The sequence below is a fragment of the Sarcophilus harrisii genome, chromosome 5 (genome assembly GCF_902635505.1).
Source record: "Sarcophilus harrisii chromosome 5, mSarHar1.11, whole genome shotgun sequence".
In the NCBI taxonomy this organism is placed as follows: domain Eukaryota; kingdom Metazoa; phylum Chordata; class Mammalia; order Dasyuromorphia; family Dasyuridae; genus Sarcophilus; species Sarcophilus harrisii.
In genome coordinates, this window is record NC_045430.1 from 145587894 (window position 1) to 145600683 (window position 12790).

The 12790-nt window shown below is 35.4% G+C and overlaps 1 protein-coding gene across 13 annotated transcripts in view; it reads left to right on the forward strand.

Moving 5' to 3' along the window:
• Positions 1 to 12790, forward strand: part of MAGI2 (membrane associated guanylate kinase, WW and PDZ domain containing 2) — a 1604868-nt gene that overhangs the window by 1459114 nt on the left and 132964 nt on the right. For all 13 annotated transcript variants that reach the window (XM_031940846.1, XM_031940849.1, XM_031940848.1 and 10 more), the window contains 2 exons: positions 10032 to 10217; positions 12207 to 12381. In XM_031940846.1, the coding sequence (XP_031796706.1) occupies positions 10032 to 10217; positions 12207 to 12381 (361 nt within the window). The remainder of the gene's footprint in view (positions 1 to 10031; positions 10218 to 12206; positions 12382 to 12790) is intronic.

Sequence of the window (12790 nt, forward strand, 5' to 3'; positions counted from 1 at the left end):
AAAGGAGATATCTGAATTCAATGGTCCCTTTAGGATATTGAAATTCTTATAGTAATCCTTTGAGGTAGGTAATACAGCTATTTTTGTTGCTGTTCAATTGTTTCAGTCACATCCAATTCTTTGTGATCCCATTTGGGATGTTCTTGTCAGAGATACTGGAATGCATTGCCATTTCCTTTTTCAGCTCATTTTACAAATGAGAAAACTGAGGCAGACAGGGTTAAGTGATTTGTTCAGAGACACACAGCTAGTAAGTATCAGAAGCCAGATTTGAACTGCTCTTCCTCACTTCAGGACTGGCACTCTATCCATAGAACTAGCCCACTTTCCCCAGAGATATTATGATTTCCTACTTAATATATTAGGAACTAGATATTCTGAGATGGTCAATGACTAATCTTTCATCATCTAATTAGTATGTGTTAAAGGGAAGATTCAAAGCCAAGTATCTCCTAAATCCAAATTCAGTTTGCTTTCCACTACACTGATTTTGCATCCTATTTTTCCAACAAGATGGTCAGATCCTTGTGTACCAAAACTGTATCTTTTTAGCCTCATGGCATGGTGGATGGAATAACAGAGTCAGAAAGCCCTGAGTTCAATTCGGCATCAGACATTTGCTACTTGTGTAACTTTAGGGCAATTTTTTTGCTGCCTTAGTATTCTCATCTGTAAAATCAGGGAAATAACATCACCTACCTCCCAGTGTGACTGTAAAGATGAGATATTTGTAAATCATAAAACATTATATAAATGCTAGCTATCATCATTATTCTCATTATTATTGTTAGCCCAGTGACACATATAATCAATGATCACTAAATGTGTGTTCATTAACTGTTGATTAAACCTTTTACAATAACTCCATATTCTCAGTAGTTAAATTAAATTATCATGGCAAAGGACCCTTTAAATCCAAATGATAGATTGTCCTCAAAGATTTTCTTTAAAAGAAAATAAAAACAACAATTATCTATATGAAATCATTTATCTTTATATCTGTTTGCAAATTCGGGCCCAGACTATCTTTTTTGCTTCTCTCTAAACTAATGACATTCTCGGGGAGGAAAAAAATCTTTCACAGCTGAGAGGGACTAAGCTAATGAGAGTTTCTGTAGAGGTCTTTTGAAGCATATTTCATGTTTTATTTTGTCATCCTCATTTATGATACTCCTCACTGATTAGTTTGACTATAACCTGTGTAGCGTTCACTTCCCCCTGCTAATACATCCATCCATGTATAAGCCCACTTTGTAGACTCTATTAATCCTGAGATAATTAAACTCAAATGTGAGTCATCTAATGCCACATTTTTTGTGTCTCAGAAATGGAACAAAGGATAAGCAGCCACATCAGTGACATGAAAGAAAAAAGAACTTGAAAATATTTTCTATCAGGACTATGATTGCAGGGGCCCACAAAGAATCAATTCTAATTGTCAATAAGGAACTCAAGAGCAAGATCCTACTCTCCATTTTTTTCTGCTCCTCCAAAGGACCAAGTACAATGTACTGAGCACACAGTAGTTATTCAATACAGGCTATTTCACTAAAGGAACAAATCGAGTTTTTACAGGATGTCATTGATTTACACTCTCCCATACCATGATGTGCAGCAGAGTAATAGCAGCTCTTATGTTTCAAACTAACCACATAACATGGTTGCAATACAGAAATGCAACAATCAAAGAGAAGGGACATCACTGATTCTTGCAACCATGAAGTTATGAGAGCATACTATCATGGATTTAGAGGTAGATCATCTAGTCCAACAATTTCATATTTTAGTTAAATGTATCTAAACATATTTGGAAAACTAAGTAGCGTATAGCACAATGTCAAAAAGCAATTTTATCCATAGAATATTCTAGCATAACAATGAATTTTCCCTGGTATGAGATGTTCTTTGAAGTATGTTAGATGTATTTTGCAAAAATCTAATACTTATTAAGCATTTATTAAATGCTTATTTTATGTCAATATATTAAGGAACAAGGATACAAAAAACACAACAACAAAATGTGAGCACAAAATGCTCACAAAGAGCTTACATTCTATCAAGGAAATCAACATGTATATGCATTACAAGATAAAAAATATATATAATCTAAAAAAATTAATTTGGTGGGGGAAGCATTAAGGGCTATAAAGAATAAGAAAGACTTCATAGTAGGAGGTAAGCTTCTATTGAATTTTAATTGAAACTAGGGATCCCAAGACACAAAGGTAAGAAGAAAGTATGTTCCATTCTTGGAGGAAGAGTCACTGCAAATTCATAGAATCGGAAAATGGTGAGGATGGCCACAAGCCGGCTAGCTTGGATGGATTGGAGAATATAGAGAATAATGAAAAGGAACCTGGCGTGTTTGGAGAGGTAGGCTAGAACCAGATTATGAAAGTCTTACATACCAAATAGAGGAAGACAATAAGAAGCTACTAAGGCTTCTTGAGCAGGGAGGTGGTATGGTCAGGGCTAAAGAAGCAACATGGCAAAGAGGGCAGTGGGCTAACCTTGTAATCAGAAACATCCAGGTCCAGGTTAAGCTTCAGGTGTATAAGAGCTGACCAACCTTGTTCTAGCCACTTAGAGTTCCCTCCAAGCTTTACTTTATAAATAAATACATTGCTGAACTCCATTGATACAGACAGCTTCTATGTGATGGTACTCCATGCCAGTGAAATCATGGTTCTAGATTATATGTACATATATGTAGTGTGTGTGTGTGTGTGTGTGTGTGTGTAGAAAGAAAGAGGGAGGGAGAGAAAAGGAGAGAAGGGGAGAAGGAGGAGAAGAAAAGAGAGGGAAGGAGAAAAAGATGTTAGGAATGGACTGGTCTTAAAGTCTGTCCAGAAACTCCCTGTCTGGTTTTAGTCCAAGAAGCTGCATGAATTTTTTTTTTTGGGGGGGGGGTGCTCTTTCCAGTATTATATTATTGAGGGACTTGTCCTGTGTGATAAAAAATTTTATAATTAGTTCAGGAGCCAAACTGATAATTCAGGGGTTTCTGATCCTAAGTGGGTGAGTATATAAAAAAGTCTTTGTGACTGTAAAGAAGTAATTTTACTTGCATTGCCTTCAAAAGCATGCAGGGAAGAATGGCAGCAGAAGATGCAGAGGTTCCAGCAGAAGTCCTCTCAGTAGTTAGAGTTAAATAGTATAGGGCAAAATTCATGCCCATGGCCCTCACACACTTAAATATAACCTTATAGTAGAACTAATGGGTGCAACGCCTCGGCAGCTGCAGAGCAAGAGTAACTGACCTAGATTATTTAGCTCTGAATGGCAATGAAACATCTAAATTCACCTGGTCACCTAGATATTTCTATCTCAAAATACTTATTAACCTAGATTCAAAAAAGAATACACACAAGATAAAAGATACAACCATATGCTCATGGCTTCTATAGACAGATTAAAGGCAGCGTAACAAGTTGTATCCTACAGCTAGCTCTTGCTAGGGAAGAAGGTATGGATCAGCTCATGGTAGTCTTGCTTCCTTGACAGCCTTAGGAGAAGAGGTAATTGATCCTTTTTGTATAGTCACTTGGTGAGGGCTCAGCAACAACTGAGTCACCAGTTCTTCCCAATCCATACCCAACCAGAAGGCTATTTGGAATCCCACATAGCAGCCAAAAGGTTATATGGCAGGAAACAGCATCCTCCCAAGATTCCATATGATGGTTTTGATTTTATCAAGGCAAGGGATAGCTGAATATGTTCAAGGATTGTTCTCTCTCTTCCTACCATAGGTTAATCCTTTGTGCTTGTAAAAACACACATATATATCCATGCAAATATGTGTATCTGTTTGAGTGTGTATGTGTGTGTGTGTGTGTGTGTGTGTGTGTGTGTGTGTGTAGCTCAGAACTAGGTAACTCAGAGTATAGAGTCTAGGCCTTGAGTCAGAAAAACCTGAGTTCAAATGCAGTCTCAGACACTTACTAGTCGTGAGACCCTGGGCAAGTCACTTTACCTTTTTCCTTTAATCCACTAGAGAAGAGAATGGCAAATGACTGTAGAATCATTGCCAAGAAACTCCTATGGAGAGACAACATTGGCATGGGTTATATACTGATTCATGAAGAATCAGCCACAACAAATGTTTGCATGTATGTATGGATATATGTATGTAGAAAGCATATATTATAGTTCTTCCTATAAAAGGAATCAAGAATAATTGCATTTCTTTTAACACTAACCCACTCTGAGAGTAAGAAAGCCTATCACATCAAATTTTGATACTAAAGTGAACTTTCATACACTATACTATGTTATCTTTGTTTTCCCTAAAATTTTTATACCTAGACCTTTTTATCAAGATGTCCATTTTCCCCAAATATCCAGGGACCCAAAAGTTCATTGTCATTAAGAAAATAAAATAGTTTAATGTGTTGTCTTTGCCTGACATCACAAATGAGATTCTTAGAGAATGCATTCTTTGAGAAAAGGTGGATTGAACTCCAAGTTACCTGAGAGTCCTTATTCTCAGAAAACTAATGAGTTGGTACATTTCTGTAAAAGATTGAAAGGAATTAGTAATATCAACCAAGGTCAATACCACTTTGTTGCTTTGTGATTGCATTAAAAATACACAAGATTCACTTATAGTGTGACCTTAGGAAACGTCATCACCAAGAAAATTTAACTTTTATCTTGTTGAGGAAGAATCTACTTGGATCATCACACTCATTAAGGACTTGCTCTAGAACAAAATCTGTGAGCAGGGAAATTTTAGTTAATGCAAATTGAAATCCTAGTACGACTTTTTATAATATCCTTTTTATTAAAGTAAGTGTGAATTAAAGCTAATACAATACCAACTCAGTACCTTTTGTTTACTAGTTTCATGATGGATTTTTTTTCAATATTACCATGACTAATTTAACTTAAGGTTTACAACAAGTAATCACCATTTTAAATGGTTGCCTCCTGATCTTAGTTTCTCACTATTTAGGGCATTATATGTGAATGTCCTAATAAAATTGACATATTGCTGAAAGATTCTGAGTGACGTGAAGATATATAGTCACTTAATCAAAGTTTTAAGGTAATTTCAAAATTATACTAACAATACTATAGTTGCAGAAAATCTTTCTTCTGAGAATTTCAATGGATTAAGAAAGTTTTCTGACTAATCTTCCTTTGGGTCCAGCCGAGATAGAACTCTGGGCCTGGAGTCAGGAAAAACCGATTTCAAATTTGACTGCATATACTTACTATCTGTTTGGCTCTAGGCAAGTCACTTAACTTCTCTCTGCCTCAGTTTCCTTAATGGTAAAAAAAATTTAGGATAATGTTAGCACTTACCTTAGGATGTTTAGGAATTTCTAAATTTTCTTATTTTATGTTCATGTGCTTTGATCATTTGTGTTTTTATGGACAATCACATTAGAGTTATAGATAATATAAAATAGTAGATCATACTTTTTAAAGTAGCCCAAATTCAGTTTCAGACATGCATTAGTTACATGATTCTGTCACTTAATTTCTCTTTGCCTTAATCCACTAGAGAAATAGCAAACTACTTCAGTATCTTTGCCAGGAAAACCTATGGAAAACATTGGAATACTATTGTCCAAGGGGTCACAAAGAGTCAGACATGACTCAACAACAGCAATAACTAGGATTTAGCCAAAGAAGAAATCTTAAATACTAATTTAACTCCTTCATTTTATAGATAAGGAAAGTAAGACCTAGAGTAGTAAAATGACTAATCCCTGGTCATCTAAATGATAAGTAACAGAGCTGGAATCATAACCTTAAAGTAATAGTTATGTGGCATGTGGTACTTTATTCTAAAACTAGATTGAACCATTTTACACATACCTAAATTTACATACATGCATGTATATATACACATGTATTTTATAATCATATATACAATATGTACATAATTATATATAATGTGCATGTAATTTTGTAATATATTTATGCTTATATGCATATTGCATATACATATACATTTGTGTATACACATGTGTATCTATATTTATATGCATATAGATATGTGTTTATATGTACATATCCTCCAATATCTTCAATGGCTTCCTCTAGTCTTGAAACCTTCTATAATCCAACACTCCCATCTACTTCCCCTCTTATTTAACACTACTCTCTAATGCAAACTATCGTGAAAGCTATTCACTACATAAAATATTCTTATTTCCCCCTTCTGTGTTTTTACCCAGGTATTTCTTCTGTCTGGAATGTTCTACTTGCTCACCTCTAGTTTATAAAATTCTAAGCTTCTTTCAAATCTTGCTCAGATATCACTCCCTACCTAAATAAAGGCTTTCATTTTTAGCTCTCCTTCCCTATATTAGTGTTCTCTCCCTCTTGGAATTATTTGGCCTTTGTTAATAAATCCATCCTAAATATGAGGACTAAATGAGATAAAGCAGATACCCACATTCTTCTAACTCTAACATGGCAAGGAACTCATATATCCACAAGGCAACAGGTATGGTACTAAAATGTTAGCCTCCCTCATATAAGTTAGGAAGGGTTCCTTAGGTGCCCTCTGTAAGGAAGATGCTTAGGGCTAGATTCTACTAGTTATCTCTTATAATTGGTCCACATAGGTAAAAGGTAGCTGCTAGGACTGGACTGTATATATAATAAAATTCCTAGATATATACAGTGTATAAAAATACATATTGATTCATGCCACTGGCAAGATCAGATGAGATTTGGGTTTGGATACTAGATAATCCTTATTTAAGTTGTATTCTATCTCAACACTTTCAATTGGTCCTGGATCAGGCCTTTTTCTCCTTTCAGTAGCTTGCCTCAGTCTAGGACAAAGAGTCTTACGCATGTGAGTGTGTGTGTGTGTGTATTATAGATCCCTTTGGGAGTCTAGTGAAGTCTATGGTTATTGTTATTCTGTTGATTCGGACTGTTCGTGACCTTGTTTAGAGTTTTTTTTTTTTAGCAAAGATACAGAAGTGGTATGCCAAATCCTCCTCTAGCTCATTTTAGAGGTGAAAAAACTCAGGTAACCAGGATTAAGGAAACTCCTTGCTCAAGGAGATATAATAAGTATCTGAGGTTGAATTTGAACTCAGGTCTTCCTGGCTCTAAAGCTAGCATTCTATCTACCCCACTAACTACCTGCCCTAAAACCTTATGGTAAAAGCTTAAAATAAAGAATTTTGCTGTGTTTTTAGTTTGGGATTTGTTTATTGTGATTGTTGCATTAAGAAAAAATATAGAATCACAGAGGAAATCAAAGGTTATAAAAATAAAGATGTAATTTCTTGCATCCCAGTTCACAGTTTAAGAATCTTTGATCTAGGGATTTTTTTAACCTATGAATTCACTTTCTCCTGTGGAATCTTAAGGAGCTCCTTTCCCCTTTCCAAATAACTTCTTATGGAGAGGGAGCTATATATATCTTTTTTTCCAAGGGCAAAAGGCACTCTTTACAGTTTTACCCACTAATTACTCATCATCACACCAGATAAGGATTTGGCAACTACCTTCTTTTCATTTATTTAAAGGGGGAAACAAATTCTTAAGAAATAAAAATAATAGTAAGCAATTGAGAAGCAAATCATTTATAAGAAAACAGCTGCCTAAGCTACTTGTGATTGGTGACAGAACTGTCTGCTTCTCCTAAAATTTGGCCCTCTTCTAAAAGAAGGGAGACCAGAATGAGATCATCTATCAGTTTAATATGAGCTTTTAGGGAAGTCTACTCTTTACAGGCAAGGAGAGGCAAAGAGAACTCTCCCTCACTGCGGTTGATCAGGGCAAAGGGTCTAGTTCTCAGCTGCAGTTTACCATCATCTGTGATAAGATCTAAGTGAGGGGACCCTAGAGGAGCTGTCTGCCTGCCTTTTCCTCACTCACACTCTCTGATATAGAAAACAGATATTCTTCATCTTCATACTTTTTCTCTTCTTCTGCCTCCTCTCTCATCCTCTCTTCCCTTCTTCTTGTTCTTCCCCAGAATTCTCTCCCACAAGCCAGTGAATTCTGGTAAAGAACTCATTCAATTTGCTCTAACAGTGTCTGAGGTCCAACAGTTCTATGGCAATGTACAACAGACTGTAACTATACCAACGTGCTACATATTAACTTGTATATATTATTTATTTATTAATACTTTCTATCCCCATTTCCCCCCAAAATAATGTAAGATTCTTAAAGACAGTGATTATATCTTTTTTTGTCTTTGTATTGCTAGTATTGTGCTTCCTGAACATAACCTAAAACCCAAAATTACATTGGTCTAAGTTTTACTTCTTATTAGTGAAAATCAATGCAGCTGCCTACTGTAAGAGGCAACTTTGTTGAATTGGCTTCCATTGAAGCCAAAAGGGGAAAAACCCTGTAAGAACTAGCCCATCGGGATTTGGGGCTGTAGTTACAAAAATACCATTTTGCTGACCCAAAATGAAGCAGTCTGTCAATGTTGACTTTTTAAGGTTCTTTGCTCTGTTTGATCCTGTAGCAAGCAATCTACTTCTTCTACTATGTAAGCATTACTTCCTGTTAATCCAGTCACAATGATTCCTGTACAGATTAACACCAGAAGAGGTAACCTATGTACTTATCATAGAAAGAATTCATCCCTGTGCATACACATGTCCACCTACAGGTACTGAACTCAGAGGGAAAATTTTGTAGGAAGGAGGAAAATGTACATGTTTATGAATAAGATCTGAAGACCAGCTAATACCAAATGCCAGCTAATATTTTTACACTAAATACCATCTAACTGTCCACAAGGAGAAAGAATCAGCAAATAATATTGAAATAAGTTGGATTAAGTTACCTTTTACATAACTTCTAATTCCAGTATTCTATGGCAATCATGATTTTAAGTAAAATGTTATTTTTTAAAATTCACTCAGTTCTATCAATAAACTGGAAATGTTTTAATTGTTCACACATTATACATTTTATAGCAGAGTTTTGAGTCAAATCAATATTTTCATATTCTAACAATTATCTCAGACCATAGAAAATTAGCCCTGGTTCATGAATTTGTTCATTTTCCTTCCAATGCAATCTTTCACCAGTGTTAGGATTTTATCTATCACATAAGCAACCTACAGAGAGTGAAGAATAAACATAGCCATAAAACAAAACACTTATTTCTTAAGCTCTTCTCACAGATGAGATCCGTCCCTGTCTATCCAAAACATGAATAAACAAAAATCATTGATTTTTCAAAACTTGCTTCTTTCTTCACTCGTCCTGGTCTCTAATGCCTTAAAGGGGAAAATAGGTAAGGGAAGATGAACCAAAGAAAGTTGTGGTGGAAAGAATATTAAATTTGTTGTCAGAGGTCATAGGTTTGAATCGCAGTTCTATAACATTGAACAAATGGCTTTCCCTTCCTAGACCTTGAAATTCTTCTGCTTTAAAATTAAGGTGTTAGACTACTTGGTTTCTAAGATTCTTTATAATTCTAAATCCTATGATCTTGGTTCTTTAACTTATGAGTGAAGTTTGTAACCCTCCAAGTCCTTAAAAGAAAAAGAAAATGCTTATACTTGCACTGAATCCTAGCAGAGTTGCTGAATTGCTCAGAGATTAGCTCAGTAAAAACTGATATAGTTAGACATCTGCTTCATTTAACCTTTATCATAGTAGGTGAGGTCAGGAGTTTAATACCACATAACTTTCTCAGCTTACCATCTACTGATCATTTTAATTTCTATTAATATTTTTTCTCTACTCCACTCAAGAGGAAAGAAATATAAAGAATGATATCCTAGTATTTCCTACCTTTTGTGTGTGCTTATGGGATTTTATATATTAACTAGAATGTAATCTCCTTGAGAAAAATAAACTCTGTGTTTGAAATTGATGGATACCTCAGTATATGGCTTTTAAAGTATGAAATTCTGTTTTTAGGACCATTCATTAAATAATACTCAGGAAAGGAGATTGAGATTTCTATAAACAAATATAATTCCTAGAGAATGAATACTGATGTCCCAATGATAGAGTGAGAATTAGAGGTTCATTTTTTTTTTTAGTATCCTTAATAATAATTGTTGTGGCTTTCTTCTTAGCTGTGCCACATAAAATTGGTCGCATTATTGATGGAAGTCCAGCTGATCGCTGTGCAAAACTAAAAGTTGGAGACCGGATATTAGCTGTGAATGGCCAATCTATCATCAACATGCCTCATGCAGATATTGTCAAGCTCATTAAAGATGCAGGTCTTAGCGTAACTCTTCGAATCATTCCCCAGGAGGGTAAGTACCCTTAATATGGTCTCACAGAATCATTGGAACCCATCCCAAAGGGGTAATTGTTCCTGACTTACTTGCTATTATCATGAAATCTGCATAGTGATATCAGTATAGTATCAGTGAGCTGTTATTTCCAGTTTCCCTCAAGTACTGCCTGACTTATGGATCTTAACTAATTTCTTTCAAGGAATAAGTTAAGTGACTTTACAATCAAAACATTTTAAACCCACAGAAAATCAGTTATTCAACTGCTTCTTGTAGAATGAATAGCACTGCAATTTCAGAGAAGAGTTATTATGTTGTTAAATGCTGGGACCCATTGAATATCAATGAGATAACTAGTTTTAAAAAGGCTTCTTATATATACTACTCAAGCTCAGGAGAATTCTTACTTCAGATTTAGCTAGATCGATCTTCCAGACCTTGAGGAAACTATGGGTAGATCAAAGGAAACTGGGAATCTCTTTCCCATATAGAGAGAGTTTATATGTCACAGATTCAGAATTTCCACTTAGCCTTTGAAAACTCATTGTGAAACAATAGCTCCATCCTGAGGACTGGAAGAGAGTCACCATTTTTAATGCTTTACAGTTTCTCAACAGAAAACAAAGTCTGGAGCATGAATTCAACATCCTCATACCCAGGGGGCTAGCTACTCCCTGCCTAATGAGATTGAAATTGCATCTCAGTAGCACAGTGTCTTATACAGAAACTGATGTGATTACTTAACTCATTGTCATTTGTTTTATTTAGATCTCCCTCTGTTGTCAGTCTAACTCCCTCTGTGTACAGTCTAACACTCTCACAGCAGGCATTGAATCACTGAATAGTCACCTGTTTTTGCAAAACAATCCAGAAGAAGAATCAGAAAAGAGAGTATAATATGTCATTTTCAAAGAAGATACCAATATTTTCCCTTATATCTACCTATTTATTCACCATGAACTGACTGAAATGATATCTGAAAAATCTTAATCTTCATATCTGATGTCTTAATGAAAATATGATGCTATGCAAACACAATGAACTTTTCTACAAATAGTGGAGAAGAATTTTTTGTTGTTGTTGTTATCTGTTAAATATCTCAGAGATATTTAACAACTTGTCCACCATCACTCAGCTAATAAGTGACAAAGTAGGATTTGAACTCAGGGCTTCCTTCAAGCTCAGCATTCTATCCCCTATATCATATTGTCTCTTCAACATTTAAAGGAAATACAAATTTCCATTTGAGTAAAATTGGTTATTGAAAATCTGAACCAAATTGATGTGTTCTCAGTGTGAAATGTGCCAATTTCTTCTCTTGTCCCAATACACAAAAGTAATTACAGCTGAAACCTTGATAAATAATTAAAAAGATTAAAACTACCAAGTACTTTTTAAAGAAATGGCTCATGGGATCTTTATGTGCCCAGATGTTCTTTTGTCTCTGTCTGTGGAACTGTGGCACCCAGAGTTAACAGTTACTGGTCACTGAATACAACCAACAACAAAACCATTGGAAAGGGAATCTGAAAAATATTCATTTGTAACATAGCTGGTTCCAGCATCCTTAACTAAACTTTACAATGGAAATAGGATTTACTACTCCTGCCCAAATGCCCATGGCTGAGAGAACTTGTCTCCACTACAAGTCATCCAAATTGAACTTAAATATGCCATTCCTTCAAATCATTTTTTAAAGCTACCAATGGCCATGGCTTGTCTTTTTTTTTTTAATCATTTTAAAAAATTTTGCCATTTGTCCTAACTCAATGTTCTTTAAATCATATTTATATCAGTGAGAATAATTGTTGAAAGAGAATTCTAATTTCAGAGAATAGAGAAGGACAATCAGACTGATTATTTTAGAAATATGACCAGTAAACCAGGAGATGAAAAATTCCCAAGGTGACCTGTAGCAAAAAAAAAAATGGTCATTACCAATTCCCTTGGTCTTGTTTACAAACGCCTATATAAAACGGGGTTTCATTTTTGGCTTTCCTTCTGCAGAGCTGAACAGCCCAGCATCTGCCCCCAGCTCTGAGAAACAGAGTCCCATGGCCCAGCAGCACAGCCCCACAGCTCAGCAGAGTCCACTGGCCCAGCCAAGTCCTGTGGCCCCTAACAGCCCTGTCACTCAGCCACCTCCTCCCCAACCCCTCCAGCTTCAAGGACATGAGAACAGGTAAGATCTCTGAAGTTCCTCACTTCCAGGCAGAGGGAAAGTATGATAATACAAATTTTGCTAAATTAGGGATTTACAAGATTTAAGTTATATCAAGTACCTTCCACTGAAAGCTATATTCATCCTAAGCACCATTTTGATCTTGCTGCTCTTATTTTTAAAAGCACAGCTCACTCATTTCTTGACTTTGTGTTCCAGTCTCATTTGTAAGAATGAAAATAGTAATATCTGCACCTGCTTCATAGAAATTTAGTGATGAAGAAACTTATTTTAAGATTTTCTCAAAATTCCTTATAAAACATGAGTCCTCTGTCTAGCCATCACTTTAGCACTTCTGCAATTGAGAAGCCACCTGGTGTAAGGCAGAGGTTTTCAACCTTTTTATATCATAGAATTCTTTGATATTTTG